Source organism: Toxorhynchites rutilus, chromosome 3 (genome assembly GCF_029784135.1).
Source record: "Toxorhynchites rutilus septentrionalis strain SRP chromosome 3, ASM2978413v1, whole genome shotgun sequence".
Taxonomy (NCBI): Eukaryota; Metazoa; Arthropoda; class Insecta; order Diptera; family Culicidae; genus Toxorhynchites; species Toxorhynchites rutilus.
In genome coordinates this window covers 54,296,713-54,314,284 of record NC_073746.1, presented here as the reverse complement: position 1 = coordinate 54,314,284, position 17,572 = coordinate 54,296,713, and the positions used below count along the sequence as shown (strand labels likewise).

Genomic DNA, 17,572 nt, shown 5'->3' with positions numbered 1-17,572 from the left:
TCATATAGCCAAACTAGTTATTTATAGTTCGATTGATTTCTTTCAGTGTTTTAATATGCTCGTCAATATAAAGTTTTGCCGTTATATTGAAATGAGCATGATTCTTCGCGTTCTGCTGGAAGCACATGGAGACAATTGTCGGCTGCGTTGCGTAACATATTTCAACTTTTGTTCAAGTTTTCGGTCCAATCGGAAACGAATTGGGTTGGTGATGCATGAGTTTCCAATAAATAATTTTTATTGGAACAAATACACTAAAATGAAACAATTTCAGCTTTTTGTGCATTTGTTTATTACACATTGCGCGAAATCGCTTTTGCTGTGGAAATTTGATGATTGGTAGTATTACATGTACGCAACACGACCAAGTTTCCTCGTGAGAATATATTTTCTACGCTCGGTGCTGCCTGAGCTAAAACGATTGATAGAATTTTAGATCAATAGAATGTTTCGTTCAGACCGTATTACAAGTAAACTATTTGCATCACTTGAGATCAATTCGTTGTGTTGATTCCTGTGGAAAAATCGTCGGGCGAACAACTGCCTCTGAGACTGTGCATCTTACATTTCGGAACTGTATAATTTTTGACTCGCAACAGTTTTCAATTTCCATCAAATTAATTTTGATCGCATTCATCTGCTGTTATATACCACCACCACCATAAGGAAGTGCTTTAATTGGAGCCGTTATCGATCGGCTCCGAATGATACAGCATTTGGGGCCCGCAGAACTGATTGGCAGCAGCGAAGAATGCTCTCATTATCCAGCCGTAAAGTGATAATACGTTATCTTTTTCCGCTGCCTCGATGGCATAATGTATGTGATAAATGAGGCACACGTTCCCGTTTGGCTCGATGCGAAACATTTGCGTTGTCAGTGATAGAAACTCACTCTTTGAACGATCCGCAACAACGCGATAACTAAAATACCTTGGTTAGAGAATTCTTTTTTTCGGATTACAAAATACAAGTTTTTTTAACGCTGGAAAACTGTAGATTAGATAGCACAACTCATGATATTCTCAAAACTTCATCGACAAACTAATTATCAAGTGCAGAAACCTAGAGCAAATCTCTATCTTTGGAGGTCGCTTGTTCTGATAAAACGTTGGACGTGTGATTAAATTATGACTGCATTGCGCTTTCTTGACAACTCAACAAAGTTATTTTGATTAGAATGTTCCACTCAGAAGAAGTAACCCTTCCGTCTCTTTTCGCTGTGTAATACAACTCTTGGATGGCCAGGATGGCTTAATTGCAAGCTTTACTGCGCTGCGGTATAGCTGATGGAATTCGATGGTAGTAAAAAACACCATCTAGCTAAGACAGCGTTTGTTATTTCAGCAAAAACGCAAACAGTCTTGTTTTCCTTGTCACGTTGGGATGAGCTTTCATATTGTAAGTAGAGCTATTGGATCCCAAGGTTCTGACGATAGTATTATTCATGAATTAGTTTTCAGTGCAATATTGCCACGAGAAGTTGTGGCTGCCTGGTCGAACCGGGACGGTTTCGACGAAGAAAGTTCTCCCAACATGCGCTGATACACGCGTATTCTCGAACTTTCCAATCGAAGTACAATGAAGGTGTGTTATTGGGCGTAGAAATCTCAACTAAATAGTATTTCAATATAACTTAAAATATAATAAATTTAGAAAGCGTCAAGATTTCAGGTGAATTTACCACCTACAAATCATTCACCATAGGTAGGAACAGGTGGTAATATTCTGGCGAGTCTGTTTTGATTTGTAGTCTAGCGAAATTCTCATGGAACACAACTCATCTTATATTGGCCAAAGATAACCGCTTGTTTTAGCAAATCAATTCCGCTAGAAATTAGAACGGTCGCATGCTCGATCTTTGCTTCGTGGGTAAAGCTTATGAAGCTCCATTACTATCGGCAGCACCTGTACCTCTGGTGGAATTAGTGCCGTATCATCATCACCGTCCAATACTATTTTAAAAATGCCAGCATTATTAATGTGCTGTTTAATACTGACTAAAACGCAATTTTGGACGAGGACGAAAAAGGAGCCGCTGTTCAAACCTTTTCAAACATTATGAGCTACCAAAAGGGTCTTCGTAGCCACATTGGTTGCGCGTTCGCTTACTAAGCGATCGACCGTGAGTTCAAAATTCAGGGCCCTCAATTGACCATTTTCGAATAACTACGTCCACGCGAGAATCATCAGCGATGGAGATCAATTCAATGTCCTGGCCTCTCTCCATCCATACGAGCTCTGCTTGAAACAAGAAACATCGGGCTGTTGTGCTATTAATAACACAACAAAGATCATATGAACTGTCTCCGCTATCCGGTCCAACTGAACAATCGGAGAACTTAATGAATAGTATCCATTACCTAGTATTGGAGCGCCCTCGGCTTTCCTTCGCTGACGATTCGAAGCTGATTTTCCACGTGATGTCTAAGGTTGACGCGTTTCTCCAACGGTAATTGCAATTTTTTAAGAAATGGTACGTGTACAATCGTATGATACTGAATCCAAATAAGTCCTCCACGATAACTTTCTCTAGATGAAAAGACCCAATTTATTTCATTTCCGTAAGTGAAAGTTGTGCACCCGTGGCCGAGTGGTTAGCGTCTCACATTATCATGCCGGGTGTTCGGGTTCGATTCCCGTTCTGGCCGGGGGATTTTTCGTCAAAGAAATTTCCTTCGACTTGCACTGTGGTCATGCGTATTCAAGAGCTTGCCCCTCGGAATACATTCAAGGCGTGTTATTTGGCTTAAGAAATCTCGACCAAGTATTAATAAATGACGCTAGTTAATGCATACGTTGAGACGGCAAAAGTTCCACAAGGGAACGTTAATGCCATTCAAGAAGAAGAAGTGAAAGTTGACTGGGTTAGGGATCTAGGTGTTTATTTGGACCACAAGCTCAACTTCAAAGCTTATGTCAACTACGTCGTCGGGACAGCTTCTCAAAGGCTTGGGTTCCTTATACAAATTGCTAGATACTTCACCGATGTCTATTGCTCGAGATCCAACCCTCATCAGCTGCTAAGTTATGAGAGTCAATGCCAACTAATTAGACTTTATATGCTAGCTACGAATACAACGCAGCCGTTGAAGGGCTACAGCGGTTATATAACAAAGTAGCTTTTGAGCTGTTGGTAGAGTTTTGTGGCAACAACGACATGGTCACTAGTGGGTCGCTCCTTCCCCATCGTTCCAGCGCATAAATTTACTTAGGCTTTCCGAGATGACCAAAAAAACCAAATTGATCACATCCGCGTCTTAGTATTATCAGTACAAAGTTCAGAATGCAGCTAAATGACCGAGCAGGTCAACTATTGACAGATCGCAAAGATCAGCTCAAGCGTTGTGCAGAACACTTCGATCGGCTTTTCCGAGTCTCGAAAAGTGATGACTGACAAAATTTACAGCGTATTGTACCGATAATGCGTCTCATCGTCCGCGTCAACTGTAAAGCCCCATTATTAGTGAAAATCAAAACGGCTATCATAAGCATGGAGTTCAACAAAGTGTCAGGAATCTAGTGCATTCCTGCTGAGATGCTCGAAGCTTGTCCAACCATATCAGCACAGATGTTGCATAAACTCTTCAGTGATATCCGCGGAAACAGCGACATTACTAGCATCTTAGCTAATTTTTTCAATAAAGTAAATCTTACTAAATGTGGCTATTAGGGGTCTCCGTAGCCACATTGGTTGCGCGTTCGCTTAGTAAGCGATCGATCGTGAGTTCAAAACTCAGGGCCCTCATTGACCATCTTTGTGTTGTTACAGAATAGCTACGTCCACGCAACAATCATCATCAATCATCATTCGATTCACGGTCGAAATAAGATCGATTCATCCATACAACTGCTCTGCTCTGCAAGACACATCGGGCTGCTGTTCTATAAATAACTCAACTGTCTCCGCTGTCCGGTGGTCCAACTGGATAATGGAAGAACAGAAAGAATATTCTTACGCCTAAATGGCTACTGTGTGAATGTACCATATGTAATGGTATAGAAGGAATACTGGCGAATGACAACTGTGTAATGTGCTAATTATGGATATGATAACCATGTGACATGTACACGATTAAAATTCGGCTCTGTTACATCTAAAATGCTAATGAGCCTTGAATAAATAAATGGGATATATAAAAATGTGGCTATTAGAGCCGCATCATATCGCTATTCATTAAAGTACTCTGTAAAATGATCCTCAACCGGATCTAGGAGAAAATCGATGCTACCTTTCGACGACATCAAGCCGGGTTGCGTGTCGGCCGATCATGTATGGATCACTTAATTACGCTCTTAATTATACTAGGGCATGTCCACGAGTTCCGAGACACTCTGCTAGTGGCACTCGTTGATTTTTAAAAAGCGTTTGAACGACTCAATTATGAAAATATCTGGACCGCACTCGGATGTAGAAGTGTCTTAGAGAAGCTCGTGTCAACTACGGTAACATAAGAAATACCAGGTGTACGAGTCGAAATTGTCCTTTTTTTCTCAATGAAGAAAACATCCGAAATATTTGTCAACATCTTTATATTCGACGAAGTGCTGCGCTACCTGTGCATGACCCATTGAAGCAAAAAGGTGATGATTGGACGGAGTCAAGTCTGAAGAATATGGTGGGTACGATAATATTTCTCAGTTAATAATTACGAGTTTGCGGTGTGCGCCGGTGCATTGTAATGCACGGATAAAAAGAATTCCATATCTTGCGAGGGCAACTAATTCGTAATTTCGAACCAGCTCAAACCGGGATATATCGTTTCATTTCACATCTGGTTTGACGATGTACAACTGCACCCTAGTAGTTAACGACAGTGATACATGATCAACTGTATGCGAAACAAATTGATCAATCGTATTTAGAAAGACATCATTTTTCCCCGCACCGGAAAAATGAGAACTGCCTGGGGTACATGGAATATTGGCTCTGAAGTAAGCGCAATATTAGTTTTCCATTCGATGACGACTGAAAAAAGAGGAAATTTTTGAAACACGATATGAAATAAAGCGAAAAATCGAATCGGCATCGGTGTGAGGGGAAGGATCATATGTGGACGAACGATAGTGTGAATGAATGAGAGACCGAAAATACCCCAGGGCTGTTTGAACTGTGAGTGTGTAAATCACTGTAAAGTATAATTGAATAAATTATTATCTGTCAAAAAGTGATTGGATTAGTCCTTCGATTATTTATGTTTATGTAGATGGTGTTCGCGTCCGGCGAGATTTGGGTGCTATTTTTGCGGAGTGGATCAATATTTGGCCAATAATTAGATTATAGTATTCGAAAACGATGAATTACGTACGAAATACAAAGCTAAAATAGACTATCGTGTCCAATCGATTTTCCTCGAATGGGGGCATGTATGTTAAGATATGTTCCAAAATTTCACGTTTCCTGGAATGCAGTGATGTGACATCCATGTCTTCGTTCGACCATACAATATTGATTAAATGAACCAAGTCCCACAACCAGCACCATAAATCGTTCCATATTTCCAGATTAGCGAAAGGAAACAGAAATGCGACGGAAAGCACATGAAGCACATCGCTCGGGGCCATAAATTCCTCTTCAGAGTTGACCACGATGACATTGATGACTACAAAAGAAAATCAATACCTACACCATCATCCCCCTCCGTATGTGCTACGCGCCACAGTATGCGAAAGAATAAGGCCGGAAAGAGGGAAAGTAACCTTCACTCGTAATAACAGCCACTAATAGCGAATAATGGGTAGGGAGGAAAACTAAGCGAATCTTGTGAATCCACCCACGCCCGAGTCGGAAAGAGCCTAGTTTTCCTCTTCATAGAATAGCTATAAGAGGTAGAGAGAGCTATCACGTTTGTATTTGAACTCAACAGAAGTGTGAAAAAATGTGTTCATATTGTGTGGAGCATTCGACTTCCACGAGAATTTTTTACCGTACTGAAATAAAAACTTATGAAACAGAAGAAAGTTTTCTATATTTATAACGTTGGAGCACTTTCCATTGTTTACGTTCAAATGAGACTCTTGCGTACACTCATGGACTCATGGACTCATGGACCATACCTCTATTGACCAGAAAAGGAAAACTTGATAGCAGAAACCTTTACTTTTTAGATAATTTTAACCAAACGCAATTAGAAACAGGAAGAAATATCAGATAGTGCGAATCGATGAAATGCATCATCAATATACGGCGGCAATTTGTGATTGCACACTCCGCGCGTCGCACTGTCTTGTTCAAGCCACAGGCACAGTCTTGGTACAAAAAAAAGATCATTGGCTACGGCCCTGCAGCCCTGTTTGTTTGAAAAATATGGTCGAGAATCCCAACACCATAAAGCCTATATGTTTAAGTCAGAGCTATTCAGAAACTCAATTCTGATACGTGAAAATGGATCTTGATTTTGAATTTGGTATCTGTAATTGTTTCTGATATTTTAGTCCTAGTATGAACATACAATCTGAAATCTACGATCTGGAACTCTGAATCTGGAACCAGAATGTGCAAACTATCCCTCGGATCATTAAGAGTCCCCATGCAACATGCAACCTTTTTTTTGACGACAATTTGAAACATTAACATTATCCAGTGCTTTCCTGTGCTCTCTCACTCATGATGTCTATAACGAGGAACTGATGTAGCTAGGCACAATTTTTATATACACTTTGTCCATCTTCTAAAGGGTGTGTCACATCAAATTGCATCACGGAAAAAACGCTGTAGAAATTTAATTTTTAGGAATTATATCTTCAGCTTTCGCTTATAATCAGATAAGAGTGTATAGATCACGTTGGCCATGCTTCACTGTCAATTTTTCGTAAATTTGGAAAAATGTCGTCGAACGAAAAAGAGCGTCGTGAATTAATCCTGCGCACTCATTTCGAGAATCCGGAGTTGTCACATCGGGACATCGGTAAGATGCTGGGAATCGTCCAATCCACGGTCAGCAGAGTACTAAAACGATACTTCGAGAACCTAACCATCGACCGGAAGGTGAAGAACGGCAAAAATGGATGCTCCGTCAGTGAAAAAGATCACAAGCGCGTAGTTAAGCAGTTTAGACGTGATCCGAGAAGTTCGGTTCGGGATGTCGCCAATAAGCTGAATTTGTCAAGTTCATTCGTCCAGCGGACCAAGCAGCGGGAGGGCCTGCGTACATACAAGGTTCAGAAGGCTCCTAACCGCGACCAAAGGCAAAACATGTTGGGGAAAACGCGAACCCGGAAGCTGTACACCGAAATGCTGACGAAGCCGCATTGCCTGGTAATGGACGACGAAACCTACGTCAAAGCGGACTTTCGTCAGCTTCCGGGCCTGTTGTTCTTCTCCGCAGAGGACAAATTCAGCGTTCCGGAGGAGATTCGCAAGCAGAAACTATCCAAGTTTGCCAAAAAGTACATGGTGTGGCAAGCGATCTGCTCTTGCGGAAAGCGGAGCGCCCCCTTCGTGATGACCGGCACGGTAAACGGGCAGGTTTACCTTAAGGAGTGCCTACGGAAGCGCTTACTACCACTATTGAAGCAGCACGAGGGCCCGACCATCTTCTGGCCGGATCTCGCTTCGTGCCACTATTCAAAGGACGTGTTGAAGTGGTACGAAGCCAACAGGGTCACCTTCGTGCCAAAGGAAATGAACCCGCCCAACGCACCGGAGCTTCGCCCAATAGAGAAATATTGGGCGATTATGAAGCAGGCCCTCCGGAAGAACCCAAAATTTGTCAAATCGGAGGCGGACTTCAAGAGAAAATGGATTTCTGTTCAAAAAAAACTACAACCTGACGTTGTACAGAACCTTATGGACGGGGTAAAGAGGAAGGTGCGAGCATACGGGCTTGGGCTCGAAGTATGAATAAAAAGAAAATGCCAAAAGTTGTTTAATAGTTTTTATTTTACTGTCTAAAATTTTCAAAAGGATCGGTCTACTGGGCGAATTCCTACAGCGTTTTTTCCGTGATGCAATTTGATGTGAAACACCCTTTATTAGCTAAACCGGCGAGATTGCCAATTATTGACGTGTAAATCAGCGGATCGTTATTAATTTTTCATTGATAATACTTTCGAATTTTGAAATGGTTTTATAGAAACTGGACAGCTGAAATTATCATATTTAAGCACAATAAATAAACAAACAATTCTTTTGAACGAAATTGACGTTAAATATACTTTATTCTAAGTGTTCAACAATGTATGAATGTATCTTGTTGAAATTCTAACTGTTTGTGTTGCAACGAAATAGAATCAGGGTGGTCTTAGAGAAGTTGGACAGAGTGTATCACTGTGAATCAGTCACGCGTAATTCGCGTAAATAAAAGATGTTTTTGATTTCAATTGCACAATCTCGCTCTAGTTAGCAAGCGGTCAACAGCATATTCTGAAGTTAAGAGTTGATTCGGAAATTTTCAAATTGCCTTTTTGTTGCTTTACCGTTATACGAATCGATTGCGTCGCACATTGCAACCACTTAGTGTGTGTGCACAGCATCTGCATCGGTTGATCGCGCTCAATGCTCAATGCACATCGTATCAGGCGAGAGTATAAAAAATGTCATTTGCGATTTCTATTCTTATATCACTTTAGTCAGCTCTAGCAGACGATAGAATTTTTTGATGCTGAGAGGCCATCAAATTGTTATCAAATTGACTTTCCCAATGCCTATTAGAGAGTTGCGATAAAATCACACAAAACATCGGCCCTTTTGACGCTTACCAAGATTTCTTGCTGAATAGTTTATTATAAAATATCGTTACTTTCTAAGACAATATCCAGAATGGCACGAAACGAATGGAAATGAATAAAATAATTACTGATACGACATTAAAAAAGGAATCTATCTATTTTGTTTTTAATTTGAACCAAAATTTCGTTTATGGAATGTGACATCTGGAATTAAAATATAGATTAGGAATTGTTTTAGGAATCTATGATCCAAGAATTGGGATCTCGAATTTGGATCATAATCTGATACTGAAATCATCATTCTAGTGAATGAGTCTGAACCAGTCAATTAATTTAAAATGGACCGTACAAGTACCGCAGATGCAACTCGCTCTGGAAGGCCAAAAGAGGTTACGAATCCAAAAATCGTAAAACAAATACATCGACTCGTTTTGAACGATCCGTAGGTATTTCAAAAGAACGAGTGGGATACATTTCTCACATTTTGGACATGAAAAAGCTATCCGCACGATGGGTGCCGCGTTTGCTGACCGTTGACCAAAAAACAGGAAGTGGGTTATATCTATGGTATAACCGCAAGGGTGACGTAGGACTATCGTTGATTTAGAGATCATTTGTTCGAAGTTGAATCTAAATCCATTCTGAATGAATGAATAAATGAATATTTGGGGGACTTCGAAATCGAGAGCGTTACGTTGGAGGCACAAGGATTTATGCATCCAATATAGGATACGAAAAACCTTGTTCTGAAGAATAATCTTCAGAAGCTAACCTGCTAACTGTACTTGATTGACAAATCACAAACCCAAATGTTATATATGGATATTTTATGGATAGAAAACATTAAAATAAACCCTTTCGCTTGAATGTAATTTTCAATTCCAAGGGGAACTGGCAGATTATTTTCCAGCAACGATTAGATATTTCCACATTTTCCTCGATACTGGAAGCCCACCAGTGGTTAATACTAACTCGATAACCACCTTTTAATAGTACTTGATTGAAAAATATTTGGTCACAGTGTTACATGGATAGAAAACATTCAAATAAACTCTTTCACATGAATATATTTTGAAAATTCCCAAAGGAACTGGCAGATTATTTTCAGTAACGATTAGATATTTCCACATTTTCCTCGATACTGGAAGCCCACCAGTGGTTAATGCCAACTCGATAACCACCTGTTAATAGCACTTGATTGAAACATATTTGGTCACAGTGTTACATGGATAGAAAACATTCAATTAAATTCTTTCACATGAATATATTTTGAAAATTCCCAAAGGAACTGGCAGATTATTTTCAGTAACGATTAGTTATTTCCACATTTTCCTTGATACTGGAAGCCCACCAGTGGTTAATGCCAACTCGATAACCACCTGTTAATAGCACTTGATTGAAATATATTTGGTCACAGTGTTACATGGATAGAAAACATTCAATTAAACTCTTTCACATGAATATATTTTGAAAATTCCCAAAGGAACTGGCAGACTATTTTCAGTAACGATTAGATATTTCCACATTTTCCTCGATACTGGAAGCCCACCAGTGGTTAATACTAACTCGATAACCACATTTTAATAGTACTTGATTGAAAAATATTTGGTCACAGTGTTACATGGATAGAAAACATTTAAATAAACTCTTTCACATGAATATATTTTGAAAATTCCCAAAGGAACTGGCAGATTATTTTCCAGCAATGATTAGATCTTTCCGGAACTTTCTCGATGCTGAATGGCATCCTAACGGAAAGAGTTCTGCGCGTGTATGTGTCGATCCTTCGCCGTCCACCTCCTCCAGCACGTTAGGCAACGATGTTGTCTTGTCGATGTCCTCACGAAAAATGAATGTGTCTCACCACCAGAATATCGCTTAAGTATGCTTTTTGTGTGTGATTGAATCGAGAGAAGGTGTGGTTTACGATGGCAATTTGGAAGGCAAACTAGAGGGGAATGAACTCTCTGAGCTCGGAACTTTCGGCGACTGAGCAATAATCGATTGCGGGCGCATACAATATTGGATACGGAAATATCCTACTGATGGGGAAGAATAATCTTCTGAAGCTATCCTGTTAATTGCGATTGATTGAAAAACCACAAAACCAAATGTATTTGATCACAGTGTTACATGGAAAGAAAACATTCAAATAAACTCTTTAACATGAATATATTTTGAAAATTCCCAAAGGAACTGGCAGATTATTTTCAGTAACGATTAGATATTTCCACATTTTCCTCGATACTGGAAGCCCACCAGTGGTTAATGCCAACTCGATAACCACCTGTTAATAGCACTTGATTGAAACATATTTGGTCACAGTGTTACATGGATAGAAAACATTCAATTAAATTCTTTCACATGAATATATTTTGAAAATTCCCAAAGGAACTGGCAGATTATTTTCAGTAACGATTAGTTATTTCCACATTTTCCTTGATACTGGAAGCCCACCAGTGGTTAATGCCAACTCGATAACCACCTGTTAATAGCACTTGATTGAAATATATTTGGTCACAGTGTTACATGGATAGAAAACATTCAATTAAACTCTTTCACATGAATATATTTTGAAAATTCCCAAAGGAACTGGCAGACTATTTTCAGTAACGATTAGATATTTCCACATTTTCCTCGATACTGGAAGCCCACCAGTGGTTAATACTAACTCGATAACCACCTTTTAATAGTACTTGATTGAAAAATATTTGGTCACAGTGTTACATGGATAGAAAACATTTAAATAAACTCTTTCACATGAATATATTTTGAAAATTCCCAAAGGAACTGGCAGATTATTTTCCAGCAATGAATAGATCTTTCCGGAACTTTCTCGATGCTGAATGGCATCCTAACGGAAAGAGTTCTGCGCGTGTATGTGTCGATCCTTCGCCGTCCACCTCCTCCAGCACGTTAGGCAACGATGTTGTCTTGTCGATGTCCTCACGAAAAATGAATGTGTCTCACCACCAGAATATCGCTTAAGTATGCTTTTTGTGTGTGATTGAATCGAGAGAAGGTGTGGTTTACGATGGCAATTTGGAAGGCAAACTAGAGGGGAATGAACTCTCTGAGCTCGGAACTTTCGGCGACTGAGCAATAATCGATTGCGGGCGCATACAATATTGGATACGGAAATATCCTACTGATGGGGAAGAATAATCTTCTGAAGCTATCCTGTTAATTGCGATTGATTGAAAAACCACAAAACCAAATGTATTTGATCACAGTGTTACATGGAAAGAAAACATTCAAATAAACTCTTTAACATGAATATATTTTGAAAATTCCCAAAGGAACTGGCAGATTATTTTCAGTAACGATTAGATATTTCCACATTTTCCTCGATACTGGAAGCCCACCAGTGGTTAATGCCAACTCGATAACCACCTGTTAATAGCACTTGATTGAAACATATTTGGTCACAGTGTTACATGGATAGAAAACATTCAATTAAACTCTTTCACATGAATATATTTTGAAAATTCCCAAAGGAACTGGCAGATTATTTTCAGTAACGATTAGTTATTTCCACATTTTCCTCGATACTGGAAGCCCACCAGTGGTTAATACCAACTCGATAACCACCTGTTAATAGCACTTGATTGAAACATATTTGGTCACAGTGTTACATGGATAGAAAACATTCAATTAAACTCTTTCACATGAATATATTTTGAAAATTCCCAGAGGAACTGGCAGATTATTTTCAGTAACGATTAGTTATTTCCACATTTTCCTCGATACTGGAAGCCCACCAGTGGTTAATGCCAACTCGATAACCACCTGTTAATAGCACTTGATTGAAACATATTTGGTCACAGTGTAACATGGATAGAAAACATTCAATTAAACTCTTTCACATGAATATATTTTGAAAATTCCCAAAGGAATTGGCAGATTATTTTCAGTAACGATTAGATATTTCCACATTTTCCTCGATACTGGAAGCCCACCAGTGGTTAATGCCAACTCGATAAACACCTGTTAATAGCCGCGCGTGTATGTGTGTGTAGCGATGTCTTCCCAGGGAATCGTTTGTGGCATCACTCTCCTCCTGATAGATTCCCTTCTGGCCTAGGGTGCACAAACAGGCTCTTGGTGACACCGTTCATCCGCGCTTTCATGATAAATAAAGAGCTTCACCGCAACAGCGACAACATGCTCCAATCGCTGTTCAATTAGAAGTGAGTGGATTTCCGAGCGCCGCTCGCTTATATACCGATTGGTGATTTCAATAGCCTGTTTTGAAAGCAATTTTAAGACTATTGAAACAAGTTTTTGGATCAAAAAGTAACAAGTATATAACGCGTAGACATTTTATCTTTCGAATGAAGTGTTTATCATACCATTTCGTTCAGTTGTTTAGGAGCTATTAACGCTCAAAATCTCGGTCTCCGGCGTAACGCTTTCGTTTTCGAAACTTTGATTTTACACCCCGGTATAGAAATGAAAGACGTAGTCCTACGTCAAAACAGCGGCGCGTTGATGATTCAACAGGCGGTTTGGCATTGTTGAAGCGTAATCGAGTGAATTTCGTTTTGGACGTTTGGATGGATGAAACGTGGGTCCATTACGTGGATCCTGAATCTAATAGGCAGTCTGCAGAGTGGCACTGAGGCATATTTCGAAGACTTAAACGTTTCGTACTACAGAAAGGGAATCGAAATGTTGGAACCTCGCTATACCAAGTGTATTGCCCTCGAAGGAAACTATGTTGATTGTTTCCATTAAAATCCCGGGACTTTTCAGCCCATGTAGTAAGTCCTCATATAGAAACACAATTCTATACCATTGTTGAAGCGTAGTGGTAACATCCGCACCTCTCACACTAAAGGTGACGAGGTCAAATCTCATTCCCGACATTCTTTAGAAATGAAAGAAAGGAACGAACAAGCCAAAGAGTTGGAAGTCACTATAATACAGAAAGAAAAAAAAATCTATAGGGCTCTTGCTACACATACACGCAGAGCATCTGTTGGACACACATAGCTTGTTTACATTCGTAGTCTCTTTGCAACAGAAGAGGAGTTATTATCAATCGGCGTTCTTGTTATTGATTCAAATATAGATGCGGTATTTCTACTAGCGCGAACTTTTTAACAGAACTAACATGAACTTTTGGAAACAGTTAGCCACGCGTATTACTTAATTAACTATTACTAATTTCGAAATGCTCATTGACTGACTTTCCCACTAGATTTGTATATTTGGATGGAAAAATTGACAGAGAAGAATTATCAACATGTGCGGATCAAGATCAAAGTCACAGAGGCTCGAGCTCCGTTCAAGTGCTTGCTTGTATTTTCTATGAATTGGAAAACTGATGGATTTTCTCCGTTTCCGATAAATTTGCTAATAAACATATTTTACTTCACCGCAGAACATTAAGGTATCCGGAAATTATAACTGAAGGTTGGTTGATCTTTCTGGCTGATTTTTTTTTAAATTTGAACAAAAATCAACCGCCACCGATTAAGGATATCTTCACACCAATGTTCATTATAGTCTACTTCTTCACGAGACCAGCATTCCAGGGTAAAGAGTACAAAGCCTACATGGGAACATATTTCACCTAATCCGGCTATATATTCGCAATGTGCATTTCGTACTGTTCCTTTCTGAATAATCAATCTACTTCCATTGATATGGGTCGTAGCCATAACAGAAATTTCAATTTTTTTTCCGTGGAGTTCATAATACGCGTCACATTTCGTTGAATGTCTGGTTCATTGTCAAAACGGTTCCCTTTCATAGCGTTCTTTAGCTTGGGAAACAAGAAAAAGTCTGCCGGGTCGAGGTCCGGAGAATAGGGGGGATGGGCGATGATAGTAACCTTTCGTTTGGCTAGAAACAGCGCTAATAAAACCGCGGTGTGCGCGGGCGCATTGTCATGAAGCAAAAACCATTCTCCAGATCGGTACTGGTCGGGCCGCACGCGCCGTATGCGTGCCAATGATCATTTTAGGACACTTTTGTAGAAAACCGCATTCACTGTTTGCCCTGGAGGCACGGAATTTCAAAATTCTGCTTCAAAATTGTGACGCGACAAAAATCACTGCGTTACTCTTATCAGCCAAAACTAGCTACTGAATCGAGATAGCGGTTCATGGTAGAAACGGTAGCTGGCCAGAAGTTGGCAGAAAGTAGTTCGTTGTGTACAAGGTCGAATCTATGATTTGGAGTTCAGTATTAGGAACTAAAATGATACTATGGTAGATCTTTATATGTAATATGGTGTATAGATACTATGGTGGATCCAGTATAACTTGGTTTGAATATTTCCATCCAGAAATCCATCAATAGATGGATGTTTGTTATTCTGGGAAAAGTTTCGAGAAAAGCATAAAGGGTGTGTCACATCAAATTGCATCACGGAAAAAACGCTGTAGAAATTCGCCCAGTAGACCGATCCTTTTGAAAATTTTAGACAGTAAAATAAAAACTATTAAACAACTTTTGGCATTTTCTTTTTATTCATACTTCGAGCCCAAGCCCGTATGCTCGCACCTTCCTCTTTACCTCGTCCATAAGGTTCTGTACAACGTCAGGTAAGGTTCTGTACAACGTCAGTTTTTTTTTAACAGAAATCCATTTTCTCTTGAAGTCCGCCTCCGATTGGACAACTTTTGGGTTCTTCCGGAGGGCCTGCATCATAATCGCCCAATATTTCTCTATTGGGCGAAGCTCCGGCGCGTTGGGCGGGTTCATTTCCTTTGGCACGAAGGTGACCCCGCTGGCTTCGTACCACTTCAACACGTCCTTTGAATAGTGGCACGAAGCGAGATCCGGCCAGAAGATGGTCGGGCCCTCGTGCTGTTTCAATAGTGGTAGTAAGCGCTTCTGTAGGCACTCCTTAAGGTAAACCTGCCCGTTTACCGTGCCGGTCATCACGAAGGGGGCGCTCCGCTTTCCGCAAGAGCAGATCGCTTGCCACACCATGTACTTTTTGGCAAACTTGGATAGTTTCTGCTTGCGAATCTCCTCCGGAACGCTGAATTTGTCCTCTGCGGAGAAGAACAACAGGCCCGGAAGCTGACGAAAGTCCGCTTTGACGTAGGTTTCGTCGTCCATTACCAGGCAATGCGGCTTCGTCAGCATTTCGGTGTACAGCTTCCGGGTTCGCGTTTTCCCCACCATGTTTTGCCTTTCGTCGCGGTTAGGAGCCTTCTGAACCTTGTATGTACGAAGGCCCTCCCGCTGCTTGGTCCGCTGGACGAATGAACTTGACAAATTCAGCTTATTGGCGACATCCCGAACCGAACTTCTCGGATCACGTCTAAACTGCTTAACTACGCGCTTGTGATCTTTTTCACTGACGGAGCATCCATTTTTGCCGTTCTTCACCTTCCGGTCGATGGTTAGGTTCTCGAAGTGTCGTTTTAGTACTCTGCTGACCGTGGATTGGACGATTCCCAGCATCTTACCGATGTCCCGATGTGACAACTCCGGATTCTCGAAATGAGTGCGCAGGATTAATTCACGACGCTCTTTTTCGTTCGACGACATTTTTCCAAATTTACGAAAAATTGACAGTGAAGCATGGCCAACGTGATCTATACACTCTTATCTGATTATAAGCGAAAGCTGAAGATATAATTCCTAAAAATTAAATTTTTACAGCGTTTTTTCCGTGATGCAATTTGATGTGACACACCCTTTATATGTATAAAATAATAAGTTCGTCTCATTACAGGGTTCCACAGCATAGCTAAGTTTCGATTCTAAAGAAATAGCAGTTGAATGTTTTAAGCATACTATGCCAATGACGTCAAAGATTTCAATATGAGTCAGTTAGTCAGTTGAGTTTATAAACCATGATTGAAGGATCAAACCGAACGTAGATGAGTGGAGGTTTACAGTAGTGGGTACCACTGCAAAGCGGATGCATATTAACTGAGAACATTGATGACTTGCGATGAATGATGAATGCTGTTTAGTTGTAATGCTTTGCTATGCAACGTAAGAATGAGCTAATGTATTGCAACGATATATGGGCAACGTGAAAAATGATGGATGATTCTGCGAGAATGAGCCAGATGTGAAAGGATTTTCCTAAGAATTTCAATGCGTCCTCTTTCGGTTGAGAGCGCTTAAGTTTGAAACAACCGAAAGCAAAAATGTTAGAGGATATACACAATGTTCAGTTATACCATCGTTCGTTCATACGCTAAAATATATTTCCGCGGCTGTAAAAAATACAAGAATCGCGGTTCTATTATAGATGAAGCAATTGAGAAAGTACCTGTTTGTGCATTCACTAGTGATGCTAAAAATAGCACGAACAGCGGCGTGTATCGCGAAATCAATTTGCACTCCATCTTGGTGATTATTGACCCGATTTCATCAAAAAAATGAAACATCCGGTGCGTTTCCCTCACGCCGATATTGCTGGTCGAACTCGGATGGAAGCGGCGGCTAGTCTCGGACGAAACCAGGGGCTAGCTCCTATCGGGAAAAGCTTCTGGCTGCTTGCACTGCTCCACACGGCGATCTAGGAATGATCCACTTTGCTGCTCCAGTTTTACTCGCTTGGCTGCTACCCGATATTCTTGTGCACTCACTCACTTCGGACTTACAACACAGGATTTCCGACGCGCTTTCGCTCTCACACACACTCTTCTTCTTCTGCTCCTCTCTTTTGCCTTATATCATCAGGACACTGATTTCCCCTATTGATAATTTTCAATGATTTAATTTATTCTTCTTTCATCAACTATTATATATACAGAAATAATCGAATCCGAGATGAGAAAACCAAACTTTCACGCTAGATTTTCAACTATCTTCCCGTGGTGCCGATTTTGTTGGTTTTATGGGGAAAATGCGAACGTAAAATGAGATGCTATTTATATTCACAAAAATGGCACTTTTAAAACAGTAGAGTTTCGCTCTCACAGTA

At 40.3% G+C, this 17,572-nt stretch overlaps 1 protein-coding gene across 12 annotated transcripts in view; it reads right to left on the bottom strand.

Moving 5' to 3' along the window:
- The window catches only part of LOC129780459 (uncharacterized), a 116,326-nt gene that overhangs the window by 90,415 nt on the left and 8,339 nt on the right, over window positions 1–17,572 (bottom strand). For 9 of the 12 annotated variants that reach the window (XM_055788769.1, XM_055788768.1, XM_055788757.1 and 6 more), the window contains exon 2: window positions 16,916–17,342. In XM_055788769.1, the coding sequence (XP_055644744.1) occupies window positions 16,916–17,033 (118 nt within the window). In that variant the 5' untranslated portion in view covers window positions 17,034–17,342. Of the gene's footprint in view, window positions 1–16,915; window positions 17,568–17,572 lie in introns of those variants that run through there. The other 3 variants (XM_055788762.1, XM_055788763.1, XM_055788758.1) reach the window with 2 other exon arrangements.